General features: G+C 46.9%; 1 protein-coding gene across 3 annotated transcripts in view; it reads right to left on the bottom strand.

Moving 5' to 3' along the window:
• EDC3 (enhancer of mRNA decapping 3) overlaps positions 1-16,995 on the bottom strand; it is a 49,141-nt gene that overhangs the window by 2,721 nt on the left and 29,425 nt on the right. For all 3 annotated transcript variants that reach the window (XM_072745978.1, XM_072745977.1, XM_025984085.2), the window contains exons 6-7: positions 5,235-5,388; positions 2,118-2,335 (exon numbers count right to left, since the gene is read on the bottom strand). In XM_072745978.1, the coding sequence (XP_072602079.1) occupies positions 2,118-2,335; positions 5,235-5,388 (372 nt within the window). The remainder of the gene's footprint in view (positions 1-2,117; positions 2,336-5,234; positions 5,389-16,995) is intronic.

Raw genomic sequence — 16,995 nt, 5'->3', positions numbered from 1 at the left:
TACACTATGAGCTCTGAGAATGGGGCGCTGACTGCCAAGTCAGCCCTCACAGGGAGCCCTGCCCAGAGCCCAGATGAAATGGGCTGACTGCCATTTGCTGGCTGGCCCAAGAACTGGAAGCAGGCCAGAACGCACATACTTACTCTACCTCGAGCTAGCCGCCTCACCGGACAGGAGCCAACCCGGCTTTGCCGCACCCCGCCCCACCTCGTGAAAATGGGCTCTCCTTGCAGCCCACTCTGAGGGATAGGGAAGGAATGGACCACTTCTCCAGGCATTTAAAAAAGTTTATCTGCTCAAACCACACCTCTCAGGCGGCGTAAGAACAGATGTCTCAACAACTATGTAAGTCTTGACCAGCTTAAGAGGGTAATGGAGAATAGGAGAAATCAGACCAACTCAAGATCAGCATCTTCAGACTTGGCTCCTGGAATTGAAATAGGAAGGCTTTTGGGTAGCCAGAGGAAGAACTGCCTATAACACGGTATCATGTTACAGATCTCAAGCTGCGGAACCCACGCCAGACCCCCTTCCTGGCTAAAGTAATGATATTTCTTAATTAGGGACTCATGGCTTCCTTACTTAGAGCAGAAGAAGGTGGCGGGGATGTCCCTGGGGGCCAGGAGGCTTTCAACAGTAAGGGAGGGTCTTACCTTCCACGTGCACACAGGAGGCTGGCTGGAAGGAGACAGAAGTTATGGCCCAGAGTCTGGCCTCAACCTGCCATCTGACCTCCAGCAAGGGCCTTCTTCATATTTCTTCTCTCTTCTCTTCCTGCCCTGCTCTCACTAAAACCCATTCCAATCACTTTGTTGTCCCTACCCTCCCTTCCCCACCGGCCCTTGAAACTGCCCTGGTCCAGATTATCAGGGGCTTCCACACAGTTAGATCCAGTGGTCGATTCCCAGACTTCACCTAAGCCTAACCTAGGCTGGCTTGCTGGCAGAGCCGACCGCATCCTCTTCACTTGCCTTCAGGTATCCGGCTCTCCTGCTTTTCCTTCTCCCTCACTGACCACTCCTTCCCCATCTCCTGAGTTGCCCTCTCAACTCCCTGACTTCCTAACAAAGAACTGAGTCTCACAGCTTCCCTACCCCTTCCTAGGAGATAGCCTACCCAGGCTCACTAGGGCTCATTCCTGCCTACACACCTGGTACTCAGACCAGACCCCTTCACCTACCTGTGGACTTCTCTGTATCAGGCAACAGTTACACCTGCTTATCCAACAGGTACCTCCGACTTTCTGCTCCTCCTCCCACAAATCTTCCCATTTCAGGATGGCACTTCCATCCTTCTGGTGACTCAGGCTGGACACCTTGGAGTATCATATAATCCTCCCGTGTCATATACCTTACAACAAGGCTGCAGCCTCTAGCTCCAAAACTTAGAAACTAACCCCGCTTCACCTCTTCTACCACTACCACTCTGTCTCAGTCCCCAGCATCTCCTCCCAGTTTATCACAATAGCCTCTCAACACTTCTCTTTGTAAACCTCTAGTCTCTTCTCAAACAGCAACCACATAATCACTGGGACCTGAGCTGGATTCTATCTTCCTTCTACTTATTCCTCCAGTGACCCACCATCTCAGCCACGGTAAAGTTCAAACCCTTAACAGTGATCTGCAGACCCTATACAACTTGACCCTCAACGCCTAAGTTAGCTACTCCCTACCCAACCCTCCAACCCTTTCTAGCTCCCTTCCCTACTTTGTCTCCAAAACACCACCATCTGGCCTAATAGAAATGTTACTTATTTGTCTCTTTGTCTGCCCTAAGTAGAACGTACACTCCATGGAAGAATAGATTAAAAAAAAAAAAATCTACTGCCACAACCTGTGTCAAGAATAGTGTCTGTTCTGTAATGTTTGTAAAATAAACAAATGAGCCCCCGGCTCTATATGACTGTGCTGGAGAGTGAGGACAGCGAAGGGATGGGAAGTAAGCAAGTCAACGCCCGAAGTATTTCCTTTGTGTACCAAGACTCCTAATAGGCAGAGTACGCTTTACATCTGTGGTAATGTTCCACGTGTTGCCACTGGGTGGCAGCACCAGACCATCAAATTCTGTGAGGAGGGAGGAGGCCAGAGGCACCGGGCCAGCCCCAAGCAAGGGCTCACCTTTGAGGTTAGATACTTGTTGGCCTTGGGTCTTGCTGAAGAGAGACAGCTCATTGGTGATGGACTCCAGCATCTTGACAAAGTTGGGCAGGAAGAGAATGACCTGGACATCATGGTTGGCCAGGTGCCTTCCACAGCTGATCCCCTGGGCCCCTTTCACATGGGGGCCACACAGCAGGGCCACCGTGGGCCTCTGGTGAACATTTTTGGGGTTCAACCTGGAACAGAAGGTAAATAAGCTTTATCAGCTGCAGATCTGTCTTGCACCCTAACCAGGCGAGTGCCTCTCAGGACCTGTTGCTCTCAGAGTTCTCCACAGTCCCAGGTCCCAGAGTGAAAATCCACCGCATTCCAAGACTACGGGTGGCATTCCCACGGTCCCATGCCCACGTCACTTCATCTGCTGGGTCCTTTCACTAGGCAGATCACCCATATCTTGTTCCGTAGAACACTGTTGCCAGAACACTGCTCTCTGGGATGCCCAGGGGGCTCAATGGTTGACCGTCTGCCTCTGGCTTAGGGCATGATCCTGAGGTCCTGGGATCGAGTCCCACATTGGGCACCCTGTGGGAAGCCTGCTTTTCCTTCTGCCTGTGTCTCTGCCTCCCTCTCTCCCTATATCTCATGAATAAATAAAAAATTTTAAACACTTTAATAATTTTTAAAAGAGAAGACTGCTTTCTGACTAGAAACACCTAACTGTTCTGTGGGACCTGTGAGGTCCAAACTGACTAGCAAAGAGACTTCTCCATCTCTACAGCCTTCTTTGCTCTTCTTCCCCAACATATTGCTCCACTGCAGTAAGGCTGGCCTCACTCTCTCCTGTATTATAAAGCTCTTTCTTGGGATCCCTGGGTGGCGCAGCGGTTTAGCGCCTGCCTTTGGCCCAGGGCACGATCCTGGAGACCCGGGATCGAATCCCACGTCTGGGTCCTGGTGCATGGAGCCTGCTTCTCCCTCTGCCTGTGTCTCTGTCTCTTTCTCTCTCTCTCTCTGTGACTATCATAAATAAATAAAAATTAAAAAAAATATATATATATATATATAAAGCTCTTTCTTGCCTTTCCTCAAACTCTGTCCCCTGCCCAGAAAGCCCCTCACCTGTCAAACTCTGACCCACCTTTCCTTTGAAATCCAGCTCAAGGCTCACCTCTTCCAGGATCACTCAGCTCACCTCCTAAGAAACTCACAGCAAGTACCAAACGGGGCAGTTCTAAATCGTCCTCAATCAGTTACCAGACCAAGTTCTCTTTACTGAGCTGCCAGTAAGCAAAAGAAGGGCAACCCTAGATACTAATAGTACCTCTTCCACTCACAGGATGTTGTGTGGATCAATGCACACAGAGCATTTAGAACGGGGCCGGTACATTAGAGCATTGGTCACAGAGAAGGCAGCAGGCTAGGGGTTTCCTGATCTACACTGGCAGTTCCCTTGGATCCCCACCTTCCTGATGAAGTCATTTCCAGCTCCTGCCATTCAAAGCCGAGCCACAAGTAAGGAGGTGTGGGGGATAACTCTGGAGCTGTTCCCAACTCCAGACCAGTACGGTCTATCTCCAGGACAGAAGGCGGCGGGGAAGATGGACAGCAAGAAACAGGCTTAGGTCCCTCCTTAGCAGTGACAGTCACTTACTAGTCTCCCAAAGAGGGGACGATGACAGATGCTATTCATGTCTGAGAGGAAGCCCCTGTGCTCCAAATAAATGTGGGGGAATTTAGCAATGTACCCTGCATATATACCAAAGCATTCATTTCAAACCCCCACTATGTTTGCATCTTAGGGAAATGTGATGAGCACTTCTTCCTTCAGATAGACATCGTTGAGCTGTAGTATCTGACTCACCCATGTCTGCTGCTAAAACAGACTCTTCCTCTCAGAACCACCCCCCATCAGAGGACCCAAAGCAGACCCTGGTACCATACAGCCCACAGCAGGCGGCAGGGTCCAACCACTGGAAACAGACCTATCTGGATGGGAGACCTGGCTCTACCAAGTACCAGCAGAGTCAACGTGGGCAAGCCTTTCAGCTCTCTGTGCCTTAGCTGGCTCATCCTCAAACACCAGACTATTTACCTTCGAGGCTAAGCCATGAGGATCAAATTAAACACGGCTGTGAAAGCACAGTGAAAAACTGCATGGTACTGGACACACATGAAAAAGATTACTAGCTGTGGCGATCCTTCTCAAAGGCGCTGCAGGAGACAGCCCTTCTGAGAGGTCAGATGTGGCGAGAAAAGAGGCCCAAGGACAACCAGCCCCAAGAAGCTGGCTAGAGAGCAAAGTGACTCGGTGAGGATGTTCATATGCTGCCCCGACACTGCTGTTTCTGAAAGCCCTTTGGCAGCTCCCTACCACGCAGCTATCGCAAAACCCTACTTCCCAGCCACACAGAATGACTCCGCAGATCCCTGCCACATCCACACTGTTCTGTTTGCCCTCGGCGTAGGCTCCTCCCCAGACCTGGACTTCTGGCCCTGCCAGCTTGCCTCTGTTGATTCCCCGCGCCCCCTGCAGGACTCAGCTTGAAGGCTACCACAGCTTCCCAGACAACCACAGCAATGTATTTTCTGGAGACCTTACAGCCTTCGAGATGGCAGGCTCAGTGTTTTATTCTCCTGTGTGTCCCCAACACAAGGATTGGCACAGGAGATCAGTAAATGACACAAATACAATTAAGCACTGCTCTTGACATAAGGGCCCAAAGGGCAGGTAGGAAGGCACCAAACTCCAGCTCTCCCACCCAGCTGTCAGGGTGGTTCTAGAAGTTCTCAGATATGGAACTCAGGGGCTGATCTGTATCCTAGCCCCTCCAAACGAAATACAAGTGTCAAAGGCTGAGTCTCTGAAGGTTCTTAAAAAGCAGGCCTCTGGTAACCAGCAAGAGGTGTCAAAGCCAGCTGTTATTGGAAAGAAAGGGTCAAAGAGCAGCTTGCTGAGAGAAGAATGAGGATTTCCGGGAGGTGGGTAAGATGGGCAAACAAAACCTTCAGAGCTCCAGGAAAGGGACTTCACAGAGGGACTCACACTGTCTGAGGAACTCTGTGCAGCGCACTGGTGGTGCCTCAGCAGAGCAGAACCTCCCCACCCTCAGCCCTCACCAGTGTAGAGGCATTTACCTGTTGGGTCCTCCAAGCAGGGTCAGGGCCATCTGACTGGCACACACTCCTGTCATCTCCAGTCTCCGCTCCAGAGTCAACCCGTGCTTCTCAGCCACAGACAACAGCTTTTTATGCAGTTCATAGGAAACACTTGGGACAACCAGGCCAGAGTCTGCAGTTCAAAAGGAGGTGAGCAGAGAAAGGGAAAGTGAGGACAGGAAACCAGAGCCACAAATGAGTGTACTCGATCCAGGATTCTGGGAAAGCCGAGACTCTAAGACTGGCCCTCCGCTGGCCCATCCTCCTGATCTGGGATGGAGGTGTAGTATGCAGCCCTCCAGAGTAGTAGATGGAGAAGTGAGTAACAACATGTGCATGTTACCAAAGAGCAGGTGTAAGCTTAAGCACTCTTAGCAGTTTATTATTTTTTAGACTTAATTTATTTGAGGGGTGCCTGAGTGGCTCAGCAGTTGAGGTTTGTCTTCGGATCAGGGCGTGATCCTGGGGTTCCGGGATCGAGTTCCACACAGGGCTCCTTGCATGGAGCCTGCTTCTCCCTCTGCCTATGTCTCTGCCTCTGTGTCTCTCCTAAATAAATAAATAAAAATCTTTAAAAAAATTTTTTTTTATTTATTTGAGAGCAAGAGGGCAGGTGCAAGTGCCCAAGGTAGGGAGGCAGGGGGCAGAGCAGAGGGAGAGGGATGAGCAGACTCCTCACTGAGCCAGGAGCCACAGAGCTCAATCCCAAATCCCAGGTCCCCGAGATCATGACCTGAGCCAAAGTCAGAGGCTTAACCAGCTGAGCCACGCAGGCGCCCTTCCCTTAACAGTTTAGCTTTAGACCACAAAAGCCAAGTCTCTCAAGACCTACTTGGTTATTGCAGAGAAAAGGCTGGCACAGCATGTAACAGCAACCTGTGGGCCACTGCAGAAGAGAACATGCTTTTCCGAAAATGGGGGAAAATGCTGTTCCTGGCAGTGGGGCTGTCCTCATGGACTCCTCCTCCTTCCCCACAAATGGAAGGGATGCTAAGCCTCCCGACCCTCTGTTCCCCAGTGTTCAAGGTCTAGGCTGGATGATTTGCCCATTCCATTTGCTCCCCACTTCCTCTTCTTTCTCCTCTATTCTACTTAGTCCTTCCTATTTGCTTAAGAAATTCAATGAGTGGAATGCTAGGTGGCTCAGCAGTTGAGCATCAGGGCGTGATCCTGGAGTCCCGGGATTGAGTCCCACATCGGGCTCCCTACATGTAGCCTGCTTCTCCCTCTGCCTGTGTCTCTGCTTCTCTCTCTCTCTCTCTCTATCTCTCTCTGTTTCTCATGAATAAGTATAATCAAAAAAAAAAAATTTCAATGAGCAATTTCTTTTCTCAAATAATTTGTCATTTTCTCCCCTTATTTGGGGTGAATATAACCTAATACTCAAATCTCAGGGAAAGAGTACATGGAAAGCAACCTACTCCAAAGAATCTTGAACATTTTATTTGCCATAAGGAAAGGAACTCTATAAAGGTTAGGGAGAATCAGTCATTGAAAGTACACCATAGAAAATACTTAGTTTTATAAGGCCAAAGTCTGCAGCAACTGGTACACTTGCAAGAGTCTTACATGCATCAATACCAACATATCAGATATCATCTCAGGGCCCAGAAAACCAGGACAGGAAATAAGTGCCAAAATAAGTAATTGTGATCTGTAATGTGCAGCTTGTCTTGACAACCAATGCCATCTTAACAAATACTAGAAGCCACTGGACTAGCTCCCCCAAGGGAGCAGACCTTTGCCAAAGAGCCCCATTTGGCCTCACTGGCTGATAGACCAACACACACAAATCCCAATAGCAAGTCATCATGGAATCCCACATAATTTGCTTTGTCTGGCTGGATCAGATCCATTTTTAGATCCTGGGTCTTCATCTATACTAGACTATTAACTCCTCAAAGCAGGGAAATAAACTTCTTTGCCCCCATTTCAACTGGTCTCAGACACATTTAACAACAAAGGTGAGGGGATCCCTGGGTGGCGCAGCGGTTTGGCGCCTGTCTTTGGCCCAGGGCGCGATCCTGGAGACCCGGGATCGAATCCCACATCGGGCTCCCGGTGCATGGAGCCTGCTTCTCCCTCTGCCTGTGTCTCTGCCTCTCTCTCTCTCTCTCTGTATGTGACTATCATAAATAATTTAAATAAATAAATAAATAAATAAATAAATAAATAAATAAATAAATAAATAAATAAAACAAAGGTGAGTTTTTATCAAGTACTCAAACACAGAATGATGCAAACCCAGTGCTATTTATGGTCTGGCCTAAGTCTAGTAGAACTTTTCATGAAGCTCACCATTACCATATTGGTTCCAAAGCCCTGTATAGAAAAACGTCTTCCTCCTTGATCATTTCAGGAATAATTTCTTGAAGTTCTATGAGATATCCAGTCCTGCCTACATCGATTCTTAAAACCACACAGTACCACTATGGTGGTACATTGGAAAAACAGGAATCCAAGCACAAAGACTGAACCTCAAGCACCAAGGTATATATATCCCTCTTAAAGGCAGGCAAAATAATAATTTAACGTAGCAAGGACAACAAAAGATGTCTACTCATCAAAATTAACACTATCCTGTTGGTTAACTGAACTCTCTACTTGCCTGAGTCCTATTCCTGCCTTGGCACAAACAGTGCCATTAGGAACACTGTCTCTTCTCTCACTCTTTCTGAAATGTCAGTCCTAGGTGCCAATGCTGGAGGCTGCAGCCTGACCTTGCGTGTCAGCAGCTGATTAAAAGAGCCATTTTTATAGCCTGCTCCAGACACGCACATATTATCAGAACTAATTAGGAATCGTTGATAGCAGTGTGAAAAGGTCAAATGAATTCTCAGGAGTCCTAAGCCACTAACAACCCTAAACCTGTCAGACACGTCATGCCTACTTCAAACACCCTCTTTACCTGCGAAGTCACGCAAGAGAGCGCTTTCCCTCAACCCTGTGCATTTCTTCACCCATTTCCCATTTATCTGCCTTCTGTTGAATCTGAAACAAATCGAGACTCACTAGTCCTGAGCATGCCACCCTACAAATCAAGCTTGCTTTCGGGACCTACATCTTGTACTGTGTGTACAGGCACCCCCTCTCCCTTCCTGAGGGCTCTCTGAAGGCAGGTAAGTACTTTCTGCTACCTTTCTCCTCAGTCCTGGAGGGTACAAAATGCACAGTACAGGGAGAGGAGAGCTGACCCCGCAGCCTGGCTGGCTGGCGGCTACAGCTCATGCCCTCACTGGTGGTGGGAGCACTGTTGATGAACTGGCACACTTTGTAGCCTAGGGCAAGACGAAGCCAGGAATCCTTTCTGCTCAGGCTGCCAGTTACAGGGCCTAGGTTTCCAATGAACCTTGCATACTCAGTTTCTCTGAAAGGAATGTGCAGGCACCACAAAATGTTCCTTTTCAACATTTACACACAAAGGCCAACGAGGCCAACCTCGTCAGACTGGCTTATCAGAAACAGGCAGAGGGAATAAGATAAACTCCAAAGGAAGGGAACCAAGAACATAGCGTGTAAATTGCAAACAATAACACTGTCAAAGCCTGAACATGAGCCAAGCCTAATTATGTTTGGGCTGGAAGGTGGATCTTATTGTTCTGGAACGAAGGCAGTAAAATCAGTTGGTAGGGTTTCTCTCAGTATGTATTTTACAGCTGTCGGTAAAACAAGAAAGGGAGATATAATTACAGCCAGTTCGTGACAAGCAGAGCACATCTAAGGACCTGATTAACCTTAGGGTATCCCGGAAAACGGCTGACTCCTCTCCACACAGCTCACTCGGCAGCATGAGGCTAGAGCCACGCAACCTCACAGGCCAGCCACCACGGTGCGTGCTGTGGCCTCCCCTCTTCAGGTCTTCCTCACTTCCACATGGCTCCTTCCAGTACATACGACTTACGGCCTCTGCCCCTCCTAGGGACATACTTACACATTCTCACACCCTTAAGCACCAAGTCCAAACCTTCTCTAGCAGCCTCTGCATGAACATCCCTCCTTGTCCTTCAAATCTCCCGGCCTTCTGGTTGTGTGACAAGGCTCCCACGACAAAGTTGTCAGTTCAGAGCTAAAACTCAATCTTCACGCTGACATGGCCCTTCAATTAGAAAGGCCGTGTACGTCCCATGTCTTATCAATGAGGAGCACAGCTCACTGAATGCTCAATGCCTCAGTGAGGGCATGGTGATTTCTCCAGAGCCGTCAATTCAGATTCCATTCTGTGGGGGTCACATAACCGTGGGGAGGCATCATACTGGTTCTTTTTCTTTTTTCAGTCTTTATTTTAATCACCTAGTGCTCATCAGGACAAGTGCCACTTCTTAATCCCCATCACCTATTTCACCCATTCCCCCCTCTTCCCCTCTGGTGACCTCTGGTTTATGTTCTATAGATAAACACACTGGTTCTTCTTGGGAGTATAAACCAGTAAATTCATACCCACAGACCCACATTGTACAAGAGAGCCCCTGTAGATTTACATTAAAGCTACACAAAATGAAATTTGGTGTCAAGTGTACCTCTGAAAGAAGGATCTGTTACAAGAAGCCTAAAAACTCTTAAGGTGCTTTATTAGGGCCCACGAGGCCTCCCATGATCTTGCCCCTGTTTACTTCACCCCCTTTACCTTGGACTCCAACTCCCACCATGCTCCAAGGCACCTCAGCTGCTTTCTGGTTCCTAAACACACCTAGTCCCTTCTGGCCGGAGGAAGCACATCCCCTTTCCTGGGACTCACTCTCTTCTCTCTTCCAGTGCTCTACTGCACTCATGGCTGGTTCCTCATTCTTTGGGTCTCAGCTTAAATAACTCTCAGCCTCTGTTTATTTGCTGTTTATTTCCTTTACCGTACTGAACACATCACGTAAATGGCTGTTCTTTCTTTCTGGACCATCTACTTTGTCGGACTGTAAGCTCCATGAAGGCAATGACCATGTTCATCTTGCTCACTACTGTACCCTGCTCTTCATGGTCCCTTCAGTGTGAGCACAGGGTCTGACTGGGGCTACATAAATATGTGTGTAACTAATGAACAAATGGGAAGGAGATCTATAAAAGCCTCAGCACTTTCCATTCTGCAACTCGGTAAGAGCCCAGCTGTAACCAAAGGTAAATGTGGGTGACATGTTTCTGACTCTCCCTACCCTTTCCTTCCCACCATTTACAACAAACTAGACCAAACTCTATCCACCCTGGACCTCATTCCTTCAGGTTAAAGCTCCACTGGAATAAGCTTTGGACTAAGGGGTAAAGGACCTCCTGAACAAGATGACTTATTAATTATGAAGAGAGAAGTATCTTATGAAGAAGAAACCCAAATGCCAATACCTTGCCAAGTGATTAACTCAGCCCCAATGGTGAGACAAACCGACATTGTATTTTCTTACAATGTGATACCCTGAGAGAGACAGGGCCTCACCAAAATCTTGGAAAAAATGTTTAACATGAATCACATGGAACACGAATCCAAAGGAACAATCAGTCTATAAAACTGGGATGCCCGGGTGGCTCAGCGGTTGAGTGTCTGCCTTCGGCCGAGGCCATGACCCTGGGATCCCGGGATCCAGTCCCGTGTCTGGCTCCCTGCATGGAGCTTGCTTCTCCCTCTGCCTGTGTCTCTGCCTCTCTCTCTCTCTCTCTCTCTCTCTCTGTGGTCTCTCAGGAATAAATAAAAATCATTAAAAAAAAAAAAAAAAAACTAAACTAAGGGGTATTTCTGCAAATTGAGTGGCCTAGACTCTTCATAAATGACAGTATCCTAACAGACACAACCACTGACTAAAGCTATAAAGGACACGACCGGGATAATCAAAAAGCTGTGGATATGGAGTATGCATTAGAGAATACTTCTGTATTAACTCTAAGTTTCCTGAGAGCACTCTTACAACCTGGTTGCAGAGAGCAACATTCTACTTAAAGTACAGGGAAGTAGGTAGGGGTAATGTAACGAAATGTAACGAGAGCAACTAAATCTCAAGTGGTTTGGGTGTGTTCTTGTTTATATAAAGTAAATGTGGCAAAATGTTAAGAGGTGAATCTAAAGATTTTATTCATGAAAGACACAGAGAGAGGCAGAGACACAGGCAGAGGGAGAAGCAGGCGCCATGCAGGGAGCCTGACGCGGGACTGGGATCCCAGGACCCCAGAATGACAACCTGAGCCAAAGGCAGATGCTCAACTGCTGAGCCACTCCGGCGCCCCAAAAGATGAATCTAAATGAAGAGTGCATGGCGTTCATTATACTATTCTAGCAACTTAACGTGTGAAACTATATTTATTAAAAAGTTAGAGGGGGAGGGCCTGGGTGGCTCACTTGGTTGAGCGTCTTCCTTCAGCTTAGGTCATGATCTAAGTCATGATCTCATGGTCCTGGGATCCATCCCCGGGTCGGGCTCACTGCTCAATGGGGAATCTACTTCTCCATCCCTCCTGCCCCTCCCCACTGCTCCTGTCTCTCTCAAATAAAATCTTTAAAGGGAAAAAAAAAAAAAAAAAAAAGAATGCTAAAATGTTTTTTTAAATAATTAGTTGGGAGAAAAGAGGAAGAGAGTAAAGATGATCAGTAAATCTTTTCAGAGTAGTAACACATCAAGCCAGTGGTGGAGTGGTGAGTGGCAGGAGACAGTAAATAAAAAGAATACATAAACAGACCCTGTTCCCAGTCTTACAATCTAGCTGAAAACAGAAAATAGATGTGCAAATACCAGAGAATACACACACTAAACTATTATCCTGAGCACAAGTGTAAAGTATTGATTTCAAACCAGGAGCTGCAGGCAGGAAGTGTCAAATTCTCAAACTGAACTCTGCCTTAAAAGACAGGCAGGACTGTAGTCAGAACAACAGGAGGGAGAGAGCACTCCAGGTTCCAGTGGGGAGGAACCAAGAACAAAGTTCCAAAACTGGAATCTGCGTGACACATGCAGATGCAAACTTCCCTGCCCGGAGCCCAGAGGCTGATACAAAGGCTGGCTTAGACTCAGAGTAGTGGGCAGGCCCAGACTTTTGAAGGCTCTAAAGGCCAAGTTGTTTTATGCAGGGAAAGGTAAGTGGGCTAGAAAATGAACAGAAAGACTAAGCAGAACTGATATCAAGGGACAAAGGGAACTCGTGGAGTAGCACAAGAAACTGAAAAGTCATGAGCACTTCAATGGCAATTCTGAATGAATAAGAAGAGAACCTGAAGCCAGAATGAATACTGCAGATAAAGGAAAATTCCTTGCCAGGGCTGCTACAGAAGGAATCACTACATCTGCTATTGAATTAGAAAAAGGGCTGTAAGGGTGCAGCATCTGTTACCCCTCTAGTCGCTAGGGTTCATCTGGCTGGTCTGGCTGACTAGGCGAGTATCCCCTTCCTCCCTCACTGCTCTATGTGTGTTCCTCCTAAAGCAGTGCACTGGTCAAAGAGGACGACCTTCCCCAATGGAGGACCATTCTTCGGTCAAGGTAGCTGCGCTCCCCTACTAGAACCTCCAAACAAGCTCTCAAGGTCCAGTTGTAGGAGGACACAGGGTAGTCAAGCTTCCAAGGCTCTGGACACATCCAAATGAGGGGCTGTACATGGCATGAATTTTTATGAGAAGGAAAAGGTGAAGGTAGTTACAAAGTTTTATGCCAGATACCTTAAGAATAGTGACTGCAGTGAAAGAAACAGGAATGCAAAGGAAGCAAGAACATTGGGCAGGAGGAGAATATGACTCCTGAATATTAGTGTGTCAAATTTAAGGAAGATGGTGGATAGTGCATACAATGAAATCAAGCTCCATCCTCACTGGCTAGACACCTGTGGCTCTGGATGGTGGCAAGAGGATACATATTGGCAGAGTGATCATATTTAGAGACCAATTCATTCTCTAAAAAATAATATGATATGGTATGGTATGGTATGGTATGGTATGGTATAATATAATATAAACAACTAGCAGCTTTAGCAAAAACTCAGGTGTCAGGGGAAGGGGGCGCCTGGGTGGCTCACTTGGTTAAGTGTATGACTCTTGATTTTTGTCTCAGGTCATGATCTCAGGGTCATGAGATTAAGCCCTGCATCAGGCTCAGTGGTGCTGAGCAAGGAACCTGCTTATGATTCTTCTCCTTCCCTCTGCCCTTCCCCCTGCCCTTCAAGTGCTCTCTCTTAAAAAATTTTAAAACTCAAGTGTTGGGCTATAATGTGCCAAAGCCCCAGACCCTCCAGCTCTTAGTTTGAATTTAAATTCTTAAATTAAAACTCTGGCAACAAGTTGTCGTGAGACCTTGTCCCATGCAAAGACTGTAGGAAGCACAAATGTTCGATACTGGGAGACGAGTCTTTTTTTTTAAGTTTTTATTTATTTATTAATGAGAGACCCAGAGAGAGAGAGGCAGAGACACAGGCAGAGGGAGAAGGAGGCTCCACGCAAGGAGCCCAACACGGACTCGATCCCGGGACTCGAGGCTGGGGGACGAGTCTTAACAATACTGCCCTATAACTTCATGAGACTGCCGATGACTACAACCAAGCCCTTCAAGTCTATGACAAGTATCCACCATCTTATCCAGGCCCAGAAACTCTGAAGGACACAACATTAAGGGGACTGACTACTCTCTCAACTAGAGGATCTGCTTAGAACCTGAGGTTCCCAAAACCAACCAAGTCACTGCCAAGGAAGTCCACTTGCAGAGACACAATTTCAAAAACCAGTTTCATTAACTCTGTTCAGTGAGTAAGTCATAGTGGCATCTGATACAGCACAAGTGTGTTAGTGCAGCATTCCAACCCAGAACATCTCCTAGAATCTACTTCCGGATATGTCCCTGTGGTTCTCAGGAGCACAACTGCTGAAGGAGGTCTCACTATACCCTTAGAGTAAAATTCTTCAATGGCCACTTCTAAACTCAAAGATTTATTTCTTCCGGAATTCCTGCTGAACATACATACAAACCCAAAACAGATTTCCTGATTATCTGTTCTTCAAGAGATAAGAACACTGCTGGTCTTGAAAACATTAGCATACCTCTTGGTGACAAGAAGCAAAAGAAGGCAGCCAGAGCTCAGAGACAGAAATGCAAGACTAGCTGTGGAAGACAACTGCCAGCCTCAAAATATGAAGGTCAAGCTCGTCCTAAGAGCAAGACACATCCCCACTGAAGCTCAAAGATTTAGCTAGCCAAGGTGGGCAGTGTAAAGAGACAAGCCATAAAGCAACAGAACCAATGGTGGCTTCACCAGCAGCTCCCCTTCAGAGTAGGAACCAGAACTGCTTTTACCAAGAGAAATGGGCACGTGTAAGTGGTGCTGGACTCAAAGGGAACCCAGACCAGAGTGCCTCACTCAAACTTCGACTTTTGCAGTAAACAGTAACCCTACTTCAGGTCATCCTCCTCATACACTTGCTGCTCACCAAATCTCAGCAGGTAGATAGTAAGGAGGCACAGGAACATCCTTCAGGAAAAGCAGATAGGACAACTGCAGAGATTCAGTGTGTGCACCAATAGCACCCCACTGCCACTCATCTGGGTTTCTACACACTCGAGGGCAGAAGGAGACTACACAGTGGAAAACAAACGGCACAAGTTAGTAAGAATTCTACCCAACAGGAAGAGTTCTTGAATAAATATGCCAAAGAAGAATTTATTAGCACTCAGGAAATGAATTCGAGACAGTTTAGTCTTTCCTGATTTGAAAGGTTTACCGGATTACTTAATGCCAACAAAATGGGGATAATAACAAAAATGGGGAGGATAGGGATCCCTGGGTGGCGCAGCGGTTTAGCGCCTGCCTTTGGTCCAGGGTGTGATCCTGGAGACCTGGGATCGAATCCCAGGTCGGGCTCCCGGTGCATGGAGCCTGCTTCTCCCTCTGCCTATGTCTCTGCCTCTCTCTCTCTCTGTGTGTGTGTGTGACTATCATAAATAAATAAAAATTAAAAAAAAAATTTTTTTTAATGAGGAGAATGGTGTAATCTCATAATTGCACTCCATGAAAATTGTGACAAACATGTGAAGTGCTTAGAATGATGCCCGTGACACAGTAAACATCCAATGAACTTTCAATACTATGACACTGATCATAATGCTGCTGCTTCTCCTGAGCCAGGCTCCCATCTCCAAACCTTGTACACACTTCTATTATTTGGTTACTTGATAACGTAATTAATCCGTAACATTTAGTTACTCCATAAGGCCTCTGAGGTGACCAACAATACCCAGAGGATCTAGAATGGCACCTCTCACATAGTAGAAATTGTATAAATGTAGGTGCTTTGAAATAACCTTCCTGAGGCAGCCTTCACATTCATACTTGAAGTCAAATACCAACAATCATAAGTTGGGCGTTGTACTAGCTGCTTTTCCACATGATCTCATTTAATTGACAATTTTATCCCACTTTACAGAAAAGGAAAGGCTCAGCATCCCCCATTTGGCTACATAACTCCATTCTCTGACTCTACAGAAGCCTCCTCATTGAAGCTTTTAGTAACTCCCTGACCTCTCAGTGTGATAACTCTACTATCTGCTTTTTCTGAGCTCAGCCACAAAGCACCACAGGAGGGAAATCACATAACCACGCAGACTTGCAAACTAACGACAGCTAGACACTCATTGCCATTCTTCCTGCCCCACAGATGCAATGCCTTTGAAACCTCCCGCTCACTCAACCCTTTTTCACCTGCTTTCAGCCATCAAGTTCTGCTCTGTCACTTCTCTCACACCTTTGTCTTCCATCCCATTCAGTGGTCCAAACCTCTGGTACATTAGTTACATCATGAGCCTAACTAGTCTTCCTGGTTCTGCTCTCTCTCCTCTCACTCTACTCTGAAATCTATCATGAGACCAGTCTTCAAGACTGTAAGTCTTTCTAATGAGATCTGGGATCGCATCTCTTTCATTCTTCAGAATCCTTCAGTTGTTCCCTATGGCATAGGACAAGGATAGCATATGCACACAAGGCTCTGTGCTCTGTGATCCAAAGCTATTTTTAATTCCTGCTAGTTCCCCAACACTGTCTGCCCCGGCCAAACCTCCCACAGGGCCCTTTAGTCACACTATTCACCAGCACCTATCGGCCTACCCGCATACTCCTCTTCCTCTCTGCCTGCTGAAATCCTGCCCATGCTTCAAGGCTTCTGTCCTGCTCCCTTTGTAAGGCTATTCCTGATCAGCCCACCTTTCAGAACCTCTCCTGCCTCTCAACATCCAGCGCAACTAATGTCCACACTCACTGGACTCCAGGCAAATATGGTATCCTTCCATTTCCTAATAAATCTTAAAAAAAAAAAAAAAAAGATGTATTTGAGAGAGAGAGTGCACGTGTGCTGGAATGGGGACAGGGATCTCAAGCAGGCCCCACCCCCACCCCCACTGAGCATAGAGCTTGATCCCAAGACCCTGAGATCATGATCTGAGCCAAAATCAAGAGCTGGACACTTAATCGACTGAGCCACCTGAGTGCCCCTTCCTAATACATCTTAATAACAAATGCAAGGTCTTAAGAGTGACTTACACAAAATAAGCATAGTATTTAGATGAACAAAAGGTCTTCAGTATTTCTTTTAGAACAGTATGAATGTTGAGCAAATATTCTTCCATAAAGCCTTACCTCTCTCCTACCCAGTATTCTTTGAGGACCTCTCACAACTGAAGAGTGCTCACACACATCTCACACTTTACAGCCAAACTTAATACACAAGTATGTGACCACTAGATATCATTATTTAGCAGGCTAAGTCCACGCTAGAGAAATGTCTGACCACCCACAACTGCTG

This window comes from Vulpes vulpes, unplaced genomic scaffold (genome assembly GCF_048418805.1).
Source record: "Vulpes vulpes isolate BD-2025 unplaced genomic scaffold, VulVul3 u000000678, whole genome shotgun sequence".
In the NCBI taxonomy this organism is placed as follows: Eukaryota; Metazoa; Chordata; class Mammalia; order Carnivora; family Canidae; genus Vulpes; species Vulpes vulpes.
The sequence above is the reverse complement of the archived record's forward strand: the minus strand, read 5'-3'. Positions and strand labels throughout refer to the sequence as shown.